The 19,169-nt window shown below is 45.7% G+C and overlaps 2 protein-coding genes across 2 annotated transcripts in view; both read right to left on the reverse strand.

The window, feature by feature from the left end:
* Nucleotides 1–1,165: 1,165 nt before the first annotated feature.
* Nucleotides 1,166–11,525, reverse strand: cables2a (Cdk5 and Abl enzyme substrate 2a). Its single transcript, XM_056274945.1, has 9 exons — nt 10,978–11,525; nt 7,419–7,511; nt 5,893–5,970; nt 5,592–5,691; nt 4,609–4,777; nt 4,045–4,142; nt 3,454–3,560; nt 3,007–3,211; nt 1,166–2,192 (listed from the first exon to the last, which is right to left on the reverse strand). The coding sequence occupies exons 1-9, from the start codon at nt 11,523–11,525 to the stop codon at nt 2,052–2,054; spliced, it is 1,539 nt and encodes a 512-aa protein (XP_056130920.1). The 3' UTR covers nt 1,166–2,051.
* Nucleotides 11,526–15,386: 3,861 nt separating this feature from the next.
* The window catches only part of xkr7a (XK related 7a), a 16,145-nt gene continuing 12,362 nt past the window's right edge, over nt 15,387–19,169 (reverse strand). Inside the window, exon 3 of the mRNA XM_056274778.1 lies at nt 15,387–16,342. Coding sequence (XP_056130753.1) covers nt 15,387–16,342 — 956 coding nt within the window. The remainder of the gene's footprint in view (nt 16,343–19,169) is intronic.

Raw genomic sequence — 19,169 nt, forward strand, 5'->3', positions numbered from 1 at the left:
GAAATGAATCCTGAAAAAGAAAAAGGCCACTTTCTCCTGCTGGAACTTAAAAAAAACAAAACAAAACAACACAGACATTAATAGACATAAAATATGACTGGTTAGAAAATATAATTTCTGTATGAGTCTGACAGCATCAACTTCACAGTGAGTTTAAAAGGGGTTACACAAACAAGGATGAACATAAGGTAGGTCTTTTAATTTAAAGATTACTCTTAAGTACTATAGGAGCTGTATAGTGATCTGCAAAGTGCGAGTGAATTATTATTTTCTACAGACACGAACGTGGTTACATCATGACGGAGCAATAGCACGCCACACAACGGTACACGTAGGTTTGTATTCTGTAACTTTTTCAGACAACATCATTTAAATAGTTGTGAAGAAAGCTATGCACAGAAAACTTTAAACATTCAGTGGATCCTATATAAAAGCACCATGAACGTGCCGTCTGAATACCTCTAACATAGAGCTCATAACCGGTTTAACACCAACGAACCACCACACAAACCAACCCTTAAATAACACATTCAGAAAAACCCACGCCGTCGAGTCTAGAGTCTGGTGATGTAGGTCCATTAATGACTTGAAATAATACCGTGTACGCTGATCAGCCAAAACATTAAGACCACCTGTCTAATATTGTGTAGGTCCCCCTCGTGACCCGTCGAGGCATGGACTCCACAAGACTTCTGAAGGGGTCCTCTGGTATCTGGCACCAAGACGTTAGCAGCAGATCCTTTAAGTCCTGTAAGTTGCGAGGTGGGGCCTCCATGGATCGGGCTCATTCATCCAGCACATCCCACAGATGCTCAATCGGATTGAGATCTGGGGAATTCGGAGGCCAAGGCAACACCTCGAACTCTTTGTCATGTTCCTCAAATGGTTCCTGAACAGTTTCTGCAGTGTGGCAGGGCACATCATCCTGCTGAAAGAGCCCGCTGCCATCAGGGAATACTGCTGCCATGAAGGGGTGTACCTGGTCTGCAACAGTGTTTAGGTAGGTGGTGCGTGTCAAAGTAACATCCACATGAATGCCAGGATCCAGGGTTTTCCAGCAGAACATTGCCCAGAGTGTCACACTGCCTCCGCCGGCTTGCCTTCTCCCCATAATGCATCAGGTGTCATCACTTCCCCAGATAAACAACACACACGCACCCGACCGTCCACGTGATGTAAAAGAAAATGTGATTCATTAAACCAGTTCACCTTTTTCCATTGCTCCATGGTCCGGTTCCGACACTCACGTCCATTGTAGGCACTTTTGGCGATGGACAGGGGTCAGCATGGGCACTCTGACTGGTCTGCAGCTATGCGGCCCCATACACAGCAAGCTGTGACGCACTGTGTGTTCTGACACCTGTCTATCATAACCAGCATTAACTTTTTCAGCAATGTGAGCTACAGTAGCTCTTCTGTGGGATCGGACCAGACGGGCTAGCCTTCGCTCCCCACATGGATCAATGAGCCTTGGGCACCCATGACCCTGTCGCCGGTTCACTGGTTGTCCTTCCTTGGACCACTTTTGGTTGGTACGGAACACTGCATACCAGGAACACCTCACAAGACCTGCCACTTTAGAGATGCTCTGATCCAGTCGTCTAGCCATCACAATTTGGCCCTTTTCAAAGTCACTCAGATCCTTACGTTTGCCTATTTTTTCTACTTCCAACACATCAACATCAAGAACTGCCTGTTCACTTGCTGCCTAATATATCCCACCCCTTGACAGGTGCCATTGTAACGAGATAATCAATGTTATTCACTTACCTGTCGGTGGTTTTAATGTTTTGGCTGATCGGTGTACAGCCATGGTGTTATTTGAAATATCCATTTCAGAGAACTTCATCACTGCCCGTAGTTGGTGGATCCACCACAAACTTCAGGATGAAAGACCTCCACCTGTTATTTCTGGGCCAGAGTCCCCTTCATCTTATCTCAGTATACACACTTACTGGTTTGAGTGATGAAGCTGGATCGCTATTTGCATTGTAAAATCCTTATCGACTTCATGCACTGTGGAAGACTTCAAGGCCTTCATCATGTCCGGTCTAACCCTGCTGCACCAGTCTGCGGTAGTGTGGCATGACTTTGCTCTCAGGCAGGTAGAGTCCCATTTCTAAGGCCACCAGCACCGGAAACTCCAGAGGAATCAGCTCGCGCCGGTTTATACGGAAACGCTCCTCCAACTTCTGCTCAACCATGAGGAAAAAAAACAATGTGTTGGAAAGGTACACACTGGGTTGAAAGTACACAAATCAAAAGATGATGATGCACAATGAAAATGAATGCTTTTAAAAGCTACAACCCTGATGATTTACATGCAAATAAATGTTCTTTTTAAAATTTTATATCACTGGTGTATTCGAGACGATAGCTAATGCATGAATATCTGAATCGTGAACACTTTTGCAGCTGCTCATTTTAGTGGTTACAGTCTGGTAAGACTTTACTGGGAAGTGATATGATTCATATATAAATGATACGGCGCATAGCGTCTCATGTCTTCACCATAGTAGCCAAATACGTACGAGTAAACCAGGTAGTGGCAAGGTAGAGGAAGCAAAGTTCTAGTTGTTTACGTGCAAATATGACAGATTAGCCTCTAAAAGTGCGTTACCAATAGATACTACGGCATCAACAGCTAAAACAGATTCAGCCACATATATTGGTTCAACCTATATGGCGGTGAGGAAGGTGCTGTTACAACAACAGTTTAATTTCGAATGGGTTTCTGGGATATGAAGTGGTTGAATACCAGTATAGTTACTGGCACCATCATGTAAGTTAAACAAAAATGACTTCAGGAATGCAGTGCATCATGTTTGTTGATGTCCCCGTCAATGAGGTTCTAACTGTCTTTGGGCTGAATGGTGATGATTATCTGTTGATGTGAACTATGGCACAATACCTGTATTAAAGTCCTTTAAAGGACAGAACATATTTGAGAAATTAACATATTTAAGAATCAGCTGGTGGACTTGGTGAGGAGACTACATCACTTACATCTAATAACTGTTGGACGTCTGACTTCCGCAGGTCACTGCTGATCTTGGCAGCCAGCAGCACGCACGCCGCCGCCACCAGCTTCCTGTTCTGCTTGTTGAGACGGCCCTGCAGGACCAGCTTCTCGAAGTACACAAAAGCCATCGCAATGGTGACCGGCTGCAGGCCGCACTCCTCGCTCACACCACGCATCTCCCTCTTCAAGCTAGGTGGAAGAGGAGTGTTGTTCGTAGGGGCAAACAAACATTCACAGGTATGTTTAACATTGGTATACTGAGAACACAAACTCACAAACACAATTTAAACCATGTTTAGAGCTACAAAGAAATGTGAGGTACCTCACAAACATTACACTCATGAATACATGCCATAGACTGGACAGGTTAGCCAGCTGAGGCTCAAAGAAAAAAGTGTTGAAGAGCAAAAAGGAAACTGACGCCTCCATACCTTCGTATTTTGCTAAGGGTCAGCTTGATGTGAGGAAACTTCTCCTTGAACGTTTCGTTCATATCTTTTTTCAGGTCCGATGGTTTCACATACTCAATAACTGTTGTCTGGAAGGGTATGAGCACAACAAATAGGCATGCTGACATGGTACTTTCTGGTCTCAGCAGTCACTTTTACCACAACCTCAAGTTCTACTATAAATAATGACAAAAATATGCTCTGCTGTCCTACTGTGAACACTGGAGTCTCGTGACAGTCACAGTTCACTATTAATAAAATCATGTGAAAGAAGAAAAGAGCGTTTATTTTGCATCCTCTGTGAAGTTTGGGAGATAATTTAAAATAAAATGATGTGAATTAGAAAGGCAAATGGAAAAAGAGGATTTAGAATCTAACTGAAAGAAGTGGAACAACAAACCAGAGGAAACACCACTACCAAAGTACAATCTTGACAAAACCTGTGGAACTAAAATAGTATAAAATTTGTAAACATTTGGATTTTCAAATTTCACTGAATTGACTTCGCCCTTGAAAATCGATTTAAATTTCAAAAATGTCTGACACAGTACTACAACAAACACAAACACTCACCACATAGGATGCAAATATAAGAACCCGCTTGTGTCTTCCGCAGGGCCACTGGGGGTCGCTGAGGAGGTTAGGGTCATAATCTGCCACTTCCTCCACACCTGTGAAACACACGAGGATAAATGAGCTCTGGTATAGCGTCACAGTCCAGTTCGGTGCATGAGACACTACCATCCTGTCATAGGTAAAGGTCCATAACCTGGACAAAAGTCTGCTTTGACAGGAGTATACGCCGCTGAAAATATTTGTCAATGTCTGCGTACCCATGTCTCCCGTGTCCCACTGAATTTGACATATATTCTTTGTAGTATGCAGTTGTAACTGTGTACTTTTGTTTGTGTGTGTGTGTGTGTGTGTGTGTGTGTGTGTGTGTGTGTGTGTGTGTGTGTGTGTGTGTGTGGGTAAGTATGTATATATGTATGGAGGTCAGCCTGTATTTTAATGTACAGTTTGTGGCAACAAATGTCTTTAAAACAGGACAGTAAAGAATCTATCTGTCACAGACAATGGAAAAGGGGGGATTATATGCGTGTTTGTGGTGTTAGTAAGCCTCCGAGCAGATCGTACATGGTTCCTGCACCGCAGTGCTGTTGAGGCGAGCAGGGGCGAAGTTCCTCTGTCCGTTGCCACGGAAACGGGACTGATGGGTCTGCGCCGTGCAGTTCTCTGGCGTGCCGCTGGCCCTTGACCGCACCAGAGCATTCGTCGGATAGAGAAACTGAGCATAGGAAACGGTCTGCGGAGAGAGAAGACGGTCATAAAACTCAGTTCATTTTCAAGGGCGGGGTCCCACTCTGTAAGAAATGACTCTCAAGGACTTTTCACGGACATCTTCTGTGGCCTTTGCTTATATATACACATGACAGCCCATTGCCGACAGAAAGTCATATTATTCAGTATTAACCATCGGCGGAAGTCTCAACAGCTTCTATATGGACTGTGTGACTTAGCAAGTGAGTGAACGCACTGCCTGGACTTCACACACTGATGTGCAATCGAAGCACATAATGCACAGTCAGTGACTAAAAGTATGGATAAAAATATGCCATACTGGCGCCCCGGTAGCCGAATGATTACGGCGCATGTCACATAACTGCAACGTCTCTGGTTTGATTCCAAACAGTGACCTTTGCTGTGTCATACCCCTCTCTCTCCCCTTGTTTCCTGTCTTCCACTTCACTATCCTCTATCCAATAAAGGCAAAACCGCCAAAAGAAATAATCTAAGAAATACATATACATGCCATATCGGCTAAAAATTGGGCTAAAAACATGCCATCTCAACAGGTAAACATACGATTTTATAACCTAACTTTGCAATTTTCCAAGACCTCAATAATATTTCTAGGACTTCTGATCAATTCTATCACTTTCCAGGTGGTTTGCATGCCTGGAAAATTAGTTTATAAATTTCCAGGTTTTCCAGGCCATGTGGGAACCCTGGAGGGCCTTCCAAGTTAAAAGCATATCCAGCGGGTTTGTATTCATTTTCTTACAGACTGATAACCCAGAAAAGCCACTCCAACCGGTAGGTGATGCAATAACATTTACCTTTCCATAGGCTCCCAGCTCCACTCCCTCCAGGGAGGGGAGAAGGTCGACGGCAACCACAGAGGACAGCCTTTGCCTCTGAGCCTCCGATTTCGGATCACTAGACGAAGAGAGACAGAGAGAGAGAGAGACAGAGAGAGAGAGAGACAGAGAGAGAGAGACAGAGAGATACACATCCCTTTCATCACCAGCCGTACACACACTTCCAATCATGAGAACGCTATAGAGGACATAACAGAGGGAGATGGAAACACAGAGGCATGGACTGGGGTGATATCTACTCAGTGTGGCGCTTTTGTACCTGGGGTGAAAAGCCTCTCCATAGGGCAGCACTGAGAAAGCAGCGTACAGAGACCGCTTGGCACAAATCAGCATGATCCTGAAGGACACAGCAAGTACAGGCAGACAAAACAGTTGGCGTGTCAGTCAACAACAAGCAACGGCAACAGTCAGCACCTACATTACAGCATCAAATATGACCTGGGACGTCCAGGTTGGGAGCAAAGGACATGGATGAGTCATGGAGTTACTACTGAGTTGATCTGCAACACGAGAGAAGACAGCTCAGCAAGTAAGGTGTTAACAACAAACCCAGTCTAAAAGCGGGCGGGCGGGGGAAGGGGGGGATCGGATATCTTGCCTGTGTAAAATCAGCGCATGCCAACAGGCAAACACACATCCAGCTGAATTCAAGTAAGCCGACGTAAACATAGGCAAGAAGTCCATCGAAATCTAATTTGAAACAACAACCACCACCAGTAGCATATGTAAAAAGTATTCGCTGTATGTTGTCTGGGACACCAATCAATATTGCACCGTCAGCAGTGAACACCCTGGCCAGACCTTGAGGAAGAGATATATCAAGTCTCTTATGGGAGCCAATAACTCCATGAAAGCTGGGCTGATATAAACACATTTAGTTATATAACCCAGGTGGAAGAGAAAAAGAGATAAAGACTGTGTATGGTTGTTTAATGGAAGTTTCCTATCCTTTGTCCCCCAACTAAGCAAAAAACATGTGATCACCCTATGCAGAAACACAAAGCTAGGACTGCGGCCTAACTTGGGGAATGTTATGTGATCCCTTGGCACACGTCGGAAAAATGGAACGAGGTTTACACTGAAACCAGAAAACACATGACACATCAGCACACACGTGTGACTATCAACATGAACTTGTTTTGGATGGGGTAATGTTAGCAAAACTGTTGGGACATGAGTGAGGTGTCAGAAACTTGGGACATAAAGGAGAGGGGGAAAAACCTGAAAATAATACACTCGGCTGCCTTTTACAAATGTCAAAATACAGGAAAAAAACTTTGTTTGCCAAAACAAAGGTCCAACAGATACGCATACTATCATCAAGTAAACACACGTTCCATCACCGAGCCTATTTGGGTTTCTATCAGAGACAAGCCGGCTGTGACAGAAAGACTGTCATCCATGTGAAATTTCCCTCCTGTGTGGTACAGCAGTTACATCACCGTTTGCGAAAAGCAGTGCTAGCCATATTTCCATGGCGCACCTTTTTTTTTTTTGGCTTCTCATTACTTTCCAAGGGTGATTAAATTCAGACTATTGCAAATCTCCACAGCTACTGTAGTACTTTCAGTTCTGATTAAGCTTAGCCATGTCATCTTCTCAGCAGTGTCTGAGATAAGCAGATTACTGCATACAAGCAGGACGGATGTAGGACTACTTGTGAATTAATGGCCCATATCTCTGGAGTAGAGGGAAAATAGACTATGATGTGATATCATGTCAGATGGGATAATTGCGTTAATGAAGGATGACTTGTCCGAGTTCATCTGCTCGACAAATACTGACCTGCATCCCCTGGTATCGTACTGCCTCATAGTCTTGATGAAGTGCACTTTCTTACACACCTTTGTCCCCGGAGAACCAGAGACATTCCTTGATCTAAACAGAGATTAAGAGAAATGGTTAATGCATTAAACACATCCCATCTTCAGTCAGTCAGTCAGTCAGGTTGCATTTTATATAGGGCTTTTCTAGCTGCAACAGCCACTCAAAGCGATTTACATTCCTGGTCAAATCTAAGTCTTGTGTTGTGCTGTTTTTTTTTTTTTTACAAACGTATATAATGTGGAAATTAATGTCTTAATGTGTATATACTGTATATTGTACCTATATATGCATATTCTGTCATGTCCATTTACATCATGTATATAAGTAACCAGCTAACATATTTATTCCAGCCTCTTTGCACTCTGCACCTTTGTGTTCTTGTTTCACCTATATAGTCATTGTTTGTATATATTTCTGAGGATTGTTGTGTTGTTATTCTATGGAAGTACATTGAGAGCCACTGTGAACCGGAGTCAAACTCCATGTTATGTGTAAACATACACGGCCAAATAAAGATGATTCTGATTCTTAAGCTTGTTCTTCTGGGCAAGTTCAGCGGATAGCCAGCCCAATTAATTCAGATCCTTTCACATCACAGATTTAGAATCAAATTGGAAGTTACACGGTCCAATTCAAAAAGAATTCTTATGCAAGAGAGGGGAGGATGATGAAATATCCTCCCCACTGTTCTATTGCGGTTAAAAGGAAATCAATCACGGTACAGCCAACCAGTTAAACGCCAGAACACGGTCTGTTAACTTATCGGGCGTCTGTGATTTTGAAATATGAGAAATGTCAAAATAGTTAAAACTTAATGAGCAGCACAAACTCAAGAAAGGAGAATGCAGAGCTGCTCTTCTAAAAAATACCAACACCACCAACACGACAAATGATAATACTGAATTACTGCTCAGCCGTAGTGTACTGGCACAGTACATTAATGGTATAAGATATATGAGACATGTAGGCTGAACGTATAATAGTATTAGCAGGCCTACTTGCTTAGTATAACTGTAAATTATGAGAATTACAAATCATTTGTGTAATACTGTACAACTTTTTATCTGCTTCAAGCTGGCCATTACATACCGTTTCCCCTGGAGGACTGAAAAGACAATATGCTGTTTAGCAGTGTTTCTCAACCGGGGGTCCGCGGACCCCAGGTGGTCCGCGGTGTAATTGCAAGGGGTCCGTGAAAATAAAATATCTTTAAAGAAAAGATCCTATGACATTTATAGAAATAGGATTATTTTAATCAGATGTGACTGAGACCTTTATCTACCTAAACTATAAAGGGTAACAGGAATTTTTTCTCTAATTACATCTGTTTCACAAGTGTAATTTATTGTATTTTAATAAGAGATCTCGCTCCCGTTTGCATTGTTAAAAGTTACTGCATAAGAATTCTGTTGTTACATATATCTGAAAGTTACTGAATACATATTCTGTTTTGTTACGTATATCTGAAAGTTACTGAATACATATTCTGTTTTGTTACATATATCTGAAAGTTACTGCATACATATTCTGTTTTGTTACATATATCTGAAAGTTACTGAATACATATTCTGTTTTGTTACATATATCTGAAAGTTACTGAATACATATTCTGTTTTGTTACATATATCTGAAAGTTACTGAATACATATTCTGTTTTGTTACATATATCTGAAAGTTACTGAATACATATTCTGTTTTGTTACATATATCTGAAAGTTACTGAATACATATTCTGTTTTGTTACATATATCTGAAAGTTACTGAATACATATTCTGTTTTGTTACATATATCTGAAAGTTACTGAATACATATTCTGTTTTGTTACATATATCTGAAAGTTACTGCATACATATTCTGTTTTGTTACATATATCTGAAAGTTACTGCATAAGAATTCTGTTTTGTTACATATATCTGAAAGTTACTTAATACATATTCTGTTTTGTTACATATATCTGAAAGTTACTGAATACATATTCTGTTTTGTTACATATATCTGAAAGTTACTGAATACATATTCTGTTTTGTTACATATATCTGAAAGTTACTGAATACATATTCTGTTTTGTTACATATATCTGAAAGTTAGTGAATACATATTCTGTTTTGTTACATATATCTGAAAGTTACTGCATACATATTCTGTTTTGTTACATATATCTGAAAGTTACTGCATAAGAATTCTGTTTTGTTACATATATCTGAAAGTTACTTAATACATATTCTGTTTTGTTACATATATCTGAAAGTTACTGAATACATATTCTGTTTTGTTACATATATCTGAAAGTTACTGAATACATATTCTGTTTTGTTACATCTATCTGAAAGTTACTGAATACATATTCTGTTTTGTTACATATATCTGAAAGTTACTGCATAAGAATTCTGTTTTGTTACATATATCTGAAAGTTACTGAATACATATTCTGTTTTGTTACATATATCTGAAAGTTACTGAATACATATTCTGTGTTGTTACATATATCTGAAAGTTACTGAATACATATTCTGTTTTGTTACATATATCTGAAAGTTACTGAATACATATTCTGTTTTGTTACATATATCTGAAAGTTACTGCATAAGAATTCTGTTTTGTTACATATATCTGAAAGTTACTGAATACATATTCTGTGATGTTACATATATCTGAAAGTTACTGAATACATATTCTGTTTTGTTACATATATCTGAAAGTTACTGAATACATATTCTGTTTTGTTACATATATCTGAAAGTTACTGAATACATATTCTGTTTTGTTACATATATCTGAAAGTTACTGAATACATATTCTGTTTTGTTACATCTATCTGAAAGTTACTGAATACATATTCTGTTTTGTTACATCTATCTGAAAGTTACTGAATACATATTCTGTTTTGTTACATATATCTGAAAGTTACTGAATACATATTCTGTTTTGTTACATATATCTGAAAGTTACTGAATACATATTCTGTTTTGTTACATATATCTGAAAGTTACTGAATACATATTCTGTTTTGTTACATATATCTGAAAGTTACTGCATAAGAATTCTGTGTTGTTAACTATATCTAAGTTACAACTGAAAGCTCTTATTTTTGCCCCAAAGAGTGAATAAATGCTATAATGCAATTTAAAATGCAGTTTCTACTGTTTCTATCAAATTGCAACCCCCCTCCCCCAAGATCAGGTGGAGGGGTCCTCAGGGTAGATCAAAAACACGCAGGGGGTCCAGGACCCCCAAAAAGGTGGAGAACCACTGGTCTAAAACAACCCACTTGAAGCCAGTTTATAGCAGGGGGGATTCAGCAAAGTGGAAAGGGTGCTTTTAGGTGACGAACCTCTCCCTGCACTTCACCGGGGCGCTCCTCCAAAACAGAAAGTGCTTAACCAACCTGCTCACTCCCCCTCGACGCGGAAGTGGACCTGCTAGCCGACAAGCCGAATCTTCAAACGGCGACGTGCCGGCACATAAACCCGCGTCCCGCCTTATTCTACCGTCTACTGTATTTCGCGCGTCACTCACCTCTGGCGGGAATCCAGGGGTACCGAGGCAGCGCCGGCGGGAGCCGGGCTGAACACGGACGGAGACCTGGCTCGCAGGCAGGACTGGTGATGGGCGGGCATGGCGGGGGACCGGGGGGTCTCCGAGGGTGTCAAGTCCGAACCGTCCCCCCGCGACAACACCTCGTGTGTCCCCGCGGCGGCCGTTACCCCGCGTCCCGGAGACGCGACCGCGGGAGGATGGAGGACGGGGTTCCCCGCCGCGAGAGTCCCCGGGAGGGCGGCGTCGGCGGCGGCGGCGGCCGGTGACACCTGGGCGGCCGAGCTTCCCTGGTGGCGCCCGGCCGGCGGCGCGCCGTCGCTTTGGGGTCTGCGCTCCCAGGCGTCTCTTCCATCGGCGTTTCCGTTGCTGAGACGACACAAGGGCCGTCCGTCGAGGGAGATGTTGTTGAGGAACAACAGGGCCGCCTGCCTCCGCCTGGAGTCCCTCGTCTTCCTCTGGGGGTCTTTGTTCGGCCTGGTCGCGCTGCTGTTGCCCTGACACTGGAGACCGCAGGCGACGGCCGCCATCCTAACTCGGAACTGTCTCGGGGGGGGGGGAAGACGCGAAGAAGAAAGACTTGACAGAGCGGTGCCGAAAGGCTGGCCGCGCCTCCCGCAATCCGATTGGACGAAGGGTGTTTCATGCTAACCAATTCACCAATGGTGGGAGTTGACTCGACGAAAGCGGTATTATGCAAATCGCACCGTTTTGGTGAGAGTTGATTGGACGCGTGGGGGTGAGGGGCGGGACGCTGGAAACAAAGAGAAGGTGTCGGGCTGCCCGGTGTGATGGGGCAGGACGTTATTTATCAGGCTATTAACGGTAAGAAACATTAGTGTCTTGAGTGAATATTTCCCCAAATATGAAGTTTAAAACACTAGATACACTGCTGACGGCACTGGAGCAACAATTCTGCCACTAGCAGGAATCAATCAATCAATCAATCAATCAATCAACCGATCAATCAATCGATCGATCGATCAATCAAATGAAAGGTGCGCTACACATTTTGAGTACACAGATTAAAAAATGTAGTAATTATGGAAAACAAGAGTAAATAAACAATAGATATAAACATAGATAAATTGGAGAGAAGAAGATATAAAAGAACTCGAGGCACAGGAATCAGTGACAGTCGCTGAGCAGGTTGTAAAGAACAACCACCCGTGAGTATGAAACCTGCCTTTTCTCCACCTCTTCAACAGCTTGGTCTGTATTACCCGTGTGTCACGGCCATACTATATAAAATGCAACTTGATTGATTGATTGATTGATTGATTGATACTTGTGGGGAAAATGTAAGTTTCGTCTTCTGTTGAGAGGTCAGTGACTCTGTGGATATAGACAACACCAGCAAACAGTCGACTAATCCACACCCAAAATAGCTAAACTGCTGTGGCCCGGACCCGTCCCATACCCGACTTTCATCCGGCCCACATACCGCGTGGAATGATGGCACCTGGGGCGGTCCGCTCCTGTTTGCCAGATCTGGGCCAGAACCGAGCCATAGCAATGCCGCATGTGCCACGTATTTGCCAAAGGTGGCCCATATATGGGCCATATTCACCATTTACCACACGGGCCACTTCAGGGTCACATCCAGATCACATGTTGAGCGCCGCATCACATTTGATTTGGCATATTTGGGCCACATCCATTTTGTCAGGGCCAGAGGAAGGCCCTCGGTGCCGCGTCACTGCCTGAAGTGGCCCACATCCGGATGCTGTCCGGGCAGCAGTATGGTGTTAGGATTTAGTCTCAATCTAGTCAAAACAATCTGCCTCTTTACAAGTTTCTCTCTCTCTCTCTCTCTCTCTCTCTCTCTCTCTCTCTCTCTCTCTCTCTCTCTCTCTCTCTCTCTCATTCTGCAGTGGTTCTGTTTTAAGGAGTGCTTCGTGGGGGACGCAAAGACATCAAAATGGCACAAGTCAAGTAAACACATTTCTCTTTATTTTTGCAACAACAACAAGATGAAATTGTTTTTTTTTCTCGCTATTCTGTTTTTGTTTTTGTTTTTCTTTTCCATTTTTGCTGTGAACAGCAGCAGTCTGGCATGACCAGTTTAAGGCTTTGTCTCTAGCATTGTGTTTGTGTTTGAGGTACAGGCCGGCCAAACTCGTTCCAGAACACTGTTTATATACGGCACGCCGTCTTGTCACAATGATAAACTCAACAGTTAGCACCATTATAAAAGCCTTTGGCTTTTTTTTTTGTTGTTGTTTTTTTTTTGTGTTTGTTTTTGTAGCCTGACAGTGGTGGTAACGGTGCTTTGTGGGGCTCGTGTTCATTTCAGTGTGAAACTGGGAGAATGAGCCGACTGGACGGCGTCTGGAACAAAACGATCATATTTCTATGATACGGAATCGGATGAACTCAAAATGTGCATGTTTGCCCACAGGCTCGCTCACACGCACCCACACCCACCCACACCCACACCCACACACACACACATCCAGTACACACAGTGTTCTGGTATTTCACTCTTCCCACTATTCTACAGAACAACAGCCCACCACCCCGGTTAAAACAGCACCTGTCTGCACCTTCGGTCATGTCAACACTTTTCTGCTCTCAGGAGTCTGCAGCCGGTGTGACAAAGTAGGGATAAAGTACGGTTGCAGACAGCGCCGTCCATTTGAACGCCCCTCCCCTTCATTGTACAGTTTAATATACATGAATATGAACATCCGTCGTTTTGCTCTTCACAGTGCGACGTCGAGGCCAACAAGAGAAACACAACCGCGGCGAGTCAGATTGGTAAATACATAATGTAAACAGAACGGAAATCATAAAGTACCTATATTCTCCAATAACCTACGTATTCCGCAGGGAAAAGTGCGCCCTGTTACGGAGGATATTCAACGGGATGGCTGAAAACCACAGATTGTTTACACGACATTTTCTTTTTTTTTCCAGCTCACCTCAGAAAAACCACAACGGTACCACAGGAAAGTTTGGTATCCCAACGGACGGCGTGAAAATGCCCCAGAACCTCGTCACGCGTGTCACATTTCCAACTGGTTTTACATTCCACTCAGTAAATGTCGCTTTTGAATCGCCCTCCGTGCCCCCCGCCGAGACGGCGTCTGGGGACCGCTTCAACATGGCTGAATAGCTATGGGAGGTGGTGGAAAGAAGCCGCGACGGCCTATCGGGAAATATCTGAAACTAACCCGTGCATCCTCAAAGATCTCACCTACGAGAACCGGTCCCGTGACACCTCGGCCACTTTTAGAAGGCCTGACCCAGTTCTGATTTTGTGCTCACATGGCCTGGCGGCCTTGTCCAGGGTGTCTCCCGGCCTTGCTGCCCGGTGACTGCTGGGATAGGCTCCAGCATCCCCGCCACCCTGAGAGCAGGATAGGCGGTTCGGATAACGGATGGATGGATGGATGGATGGATGGATGGATGGATGGATGGATGGATGGATGGATGGATGGATGGATGGATGGATGGATGTGGGACAGATCGGAGACGTATTATGACTGTGCATCCAGGAAGGAATCACATGAGATCTGGTCATTTCCGACCCAGCCTTGACAACATCTATACAGGGAAACAAGTTTAATATGACCCTCATATCTGCAGCGCGACCCTCGTGCAGCCTCACAGACGGTGTTTTTCAGGTCACTGCACATTGCACATCCTCCCGAACGCGACGCACTCGCGCTTGTGTCGGCCTCTGAGTGACACGGCGTGCACGTGCGGTCGTTTTCTCCCACACTGGTAACCAAACCCCTGCGTCGGTCTACCCGTGCCGGTCGTTTCCAGAGCAATCCGAAGGGTTACCGAGCAAGCGCAGGAACCGGATACGGGTCTCTCTTAAAAATAGAAGTAAACAGGTGGTCGGAGAAACCGGATACAGGTTTAAAAACAAAAAAAAATCAGAACTGGGCATCGAGGCCTGCGGTGTAAACGTAGCCTTTAATGCTAGCTGCCATACGTATTCATACATGTTGAAGGCTCGTCTCTGGGCAGGGTCCGGCCCCGGAGGGACGCGCTGAAGCAGCTTCGCCGAGGAGACTCAACCTCCGATTGAGAATCCCACAGCTTCCTCGTCTCTATTTGTGCTCATCTGCAGGTATGCCGGGCAGCAGACCTCCCCTAACCCACGCTTGTGACTTTTATCTGTACCTTCCCCAACCCCCGAGAAACATCGCACCCTTGTAAGAGCAATTTTGCCTCGTAAAAAAAAAACAAAAAACCAAACAAACAAAAAGAAAGACAGCACTCGACATCCCTTTTCCCCCCCCGTGAGTTTGCTTTCCGGCGGTTGCGAGAGCGATGCTGACCCGGACCCTCTCGGGGGAGGGTCGTCGTTGTGCCACTTTTTAAGACAGAATGTCTGGATGGCAGTGAGCTGAGCGTCGACGCCTCGGGCGCCCTCGTCACACGGTGGTCTCGTACTCCATCACTTCTTTGGGCGTGCCCAGGCAGCGGTACTGGATCCGCGGCGTGACCGGAGCGGCACCTTCCAGCACCAGGATGGTTTTACGCAACCGGCGGTCAATAAAGTGGGCGTCCCAGGCCGGGTACTTCTTCCTGGGTAGGTCTATCCGAATGACCGGCCCCTCAGTCCTCGGGGTGAGCGGCAGCACGGGAGCCCGTGCGCCCCGAGCGGACCGTACCTGAAACACGTCCCCATCTATGCCCGCCCCTTGATCCCTGTCCGCCCCTTTAGTTCTCTGCAGGGTCCTGGGGGGGCTGCTGACTACGTCGGGCGGGAGCGTAGACGCCGGGGAGGTGAGGGGTTCCACCGCCCCTGACTTCTCCACTATGTAGCCCCACCCCGAGATGGGACCGTCGGGGTGCAGCAGACAGTAATACACAAACATGAAGAAGGTGCCCAGGGCGTAGCTGCTGGCCACCACGCACACCATGACCACGGCGTAGAAGTCCGAGGTGCGCGGCCCGCGGTAAAGGTACCAGGCGGCGGTGAGCGCGACGTTCTCGGCGAGCACTGTCAGACTGTAGATGAGCATTCGGCATCGGGTGCGCCCCTCTCGCACGCTGAACCAGCAGAAGACGTACACGATGCCCACCATCATGTTGTAGATGATCTCCTCCCACTTGGACATGCAGAAGTCGGTCTCACCTTGGATGATCCAGAATGTCATGATGCACCAGTGGGCCACGATGAAGATGCCGAAGTAGAGCTGGAACACAGACGCGAAGAGGGCAAAGGCCAGCGTGCGCGCCCCGATGGTGAAGAGGTGCCACAGGATCTGAGCAATGACCGCCTTGTAGGTCATGGAGAGCTTGTCGTCTCTGGAGTCCCTCAGGACCTTCTGATAGGAGGCAATCATCCAGGCCAGGGATATCAGCGAGGCAGAGGCCGAGAGCCCTGGAGAGCGAGAGAGAGAGAGAGAGAGAGAGAGAGAGAGAGAGACAGAGAGAGTGATGAAAGAAAAGTTTTTAGAGTAGGTCAGAGAGCAAACTGGAGATGAGAAGAGGAGAGGCTGACATTTATTATGATAAAAGGAATAATAAAAGAACAGTGTCACGGGAAGCAAAGGTGTGTGTATGTTTGCCCAGTCTGCCAGAGCCGGCCCAAGGCAGAAGCAAACTAAGCGGTCGCTTAGGGCCCCCACGCCAGCAGGGGGCCCCCAAGAGCGCCTGAAATGTCATATCAGAAGTAATCCCCCAAAAACCAAAACTAAATATTGTGATATCATGTTGTTAACAGACTGACAAATTAATGCTACTGGTTTCATCATTTCCGCTGCCGGTGTCGGAGCTGGGGTCAGGGTCATGGGCATTATAACTGTCAGCAAGTACATGGCGACAGTATGTCACCTAAAAGGGTTTATCCGTCCGGCGCAGAGAAGCGAAAGAGGAGGAGAGCAGAGGAGGACAAAAAACAGCGGGATAAAGGCATGTTATCACCAACATTCACTAACGATGACGTCAGTTAAATAGACGCCTCAAACGAGCCGAGGTATGGTGAGCTAACGCCAGGACAATGCTATGGTAACGCTCAAGCGTGGACATAATATTGTCGGTGGTGGGAGGTGGGTGAGGTGGGGGGGGGCAATCAAATTCTGCTTAGGGCCCCATAAAGCCTTGGGCCGGCTCTGTGGGTCTGCAACCGCAACTGTGCATCCAGGATCGGACTATTCAGCCACCAAAGGACTCGCAAATAGGAGAAGATGGTCATCATCGGATACGATGGACCACCAGCAAGCAGGCGTTTGTCACCGTCTCACCGCTTGAAGGCAACACGAAATGAAAACGGACTTTTTTTATCTTGTTAAATGTTTTCGTTGCGGTCCTGGGTACGACGTTAAACCGCAACCGCCGGGTCGTCGGCGACTAAACCGGCACCCCCCCCCACTTCAACCCTTGGGTTGTTGTGAGGAGGGTGTGTGGACACCCAGCAGGACTAAAACAAAACCTGTCAAAGGGCGGATGAGTTCCTCTGTGAACCAACGGCCATCCATACCTGGAGAGGAGCTAGGGACCACCAGGTGCACCCCCTACTGGAACACCATGATGACTCAACCCGTTGAGGCATCCGCTGTGCTCCTACGACCTCCATGGGTTACGGAACTGATGATGATGATGATGATGATGATGATGATGATGATGAAATAATTTCACCAGAGAAATTACGCACCTAGTCAAATTCAACAACTTACTATGCCAAAAAAGGTTGACATCAAAGTCTAACAACTTTAACTTCCTCTAAAACGCCTAGGTTTTTGGGACTGCGTCACCGAGTCCAAGTGGGTGGCCGAGCAACAATCCATCCATCCATCATCCGAACTACTTATGCTGCTCTCAGGGTCACGGGGATGCTGGAGCCTATCCCAGCAGTCATTGGGCGGCAGGCGGGGAGACACCCTGGACAGGTCGCCAGTCCATCACACAGGGCCGCCAGAATCCATCCCAGGGCCGCTAGAATCCATCCCAGGGCCACCAATCCATTCCACCCAATAATATCCCAGCCAATCCAGCCAATAATATCGTAAAATGTTTTGGTACAGTCCAATCAAATCACATCCCTCTCTGTGTTTTGAATGTCACCTTACAGCTGCAAGATATGCGCTGAACGGTATGCTGGGAACGCCGTTTTCATGGTTCGGTTTCTGGGGTTTGTACTTTGTGCCCTATTTGTCTGTGTCTGTGTCTGAAGATATGTTGAACGACGAGTTTAGCCTAGCTTGGCTCACATGCCGGATGGCTAGCGGGATCACTGTAGCAGCTCCTCTCAAAAGACGGGAAGTAAACCTTCTCTGAAGCCGATCATTAACGCTTTTGGCTCGTTAGCCTTGCGCTAAATTTTCTTGACCAACACCTTCACAACTACATGCAAAATCTTAACATTGCATTGTAGTTTTGAACTAGCGATGTGTAATACACATAGGTGGAAGACAACACATCCCCAGACAGCATCCGGATGTGGGCCACGTCAGGCCATGATGCAGCACTGGTGGCCTTCTTCTGGCCCTGACAAAATGGATGTGAGCCTGAAGTGGTCCACATGTATAATACCAAATATGGCCCAAATATGCCAAATCACATGTGGGCCTTTTCTAGCAAAGCTGCGGTGCTCTGGGCAACATGTGATCTGGATGTGACCCTGAAGTGGCCCCGTGTGGTAAATGGTGAATATGGCCCAAATATCACAACACAAACATGGACCACCTTTGGCCAATATGTGGCACATGCGGCATTGCTATGGCTTGGTTCTGGCCCAGATCTGGCAAACAGGAGCGGACCGCCCAAGTGCCATCATTCCATGTGGTATGTGGGCCGGATGAGGTGTCGGGTGTGGGACGGGTCCGGGCCACAGCAGTGTTGCTATCTGGGCAGATATTCTCCCACAGCAGAAGGCAGTGGGGTAAATGCATATTACGGAGAAATAGTTCAGAACTATAGTCTGTTTTTTAGGACTCTGCACATACTTGTGAAAACACTGGTTGATTAAAGCTGCACATGCTAGGCTAACAAGCAAAACATGCTAACGACCAACTTCACACGGGTGGACTTCCCTTCTTCTGAGGGGAGCTGCTAATGACTCCAGCAGACGCCCAGCAGTTGAGCGGAGCTCGGCGAAACTCATCGCTCAGCGCGTCTTCGGACCGCTCGCACAGACGTGAAAAGGGCATCCGACCATGAGGGGGTTTGTCGGACTCCATGTAAGTAGGACACAGTGAAAACCTCAGGAA

This window comes from Lampris incognitus, chromosome 2 (assembly GCF_029633865.1).
Source record: "Lampris incognitus isolate fLamInc1 chromosome 2, fLamInc1.hap2, whole genome shotgun sequence".
Classification (NCBI taxonomy): Eukaryota; Metazoa; Chordata; class Actinopteri; order Lampriformes; family Lampridae; genus Lampris; species Lampris incognitus.

Coding starts and splice junctions, on each gene's coding strand:
- cables2a (XM_056274945.1), bottom strand. CDS start 11,525: ATGGCGGCCGTCGCCTGCGGTCTCCAGTGTCAGGGCAACAGCAGCGCG. Junction 3,212..3,453: donor ACCCTTAGCAAAATACGAAG/GTATGGAGGCGT, acceptor TCTTCCACCTAG/CTTGAAGAGGGAGATGCGTG. Junction 2,193..3,006: donor ACGTCCAACAGTTATTAGAT/GTAAGTGATGTA, acceptor ATGGTTGAGCAG/AAGTTGGAGGAGCGTTTCCG.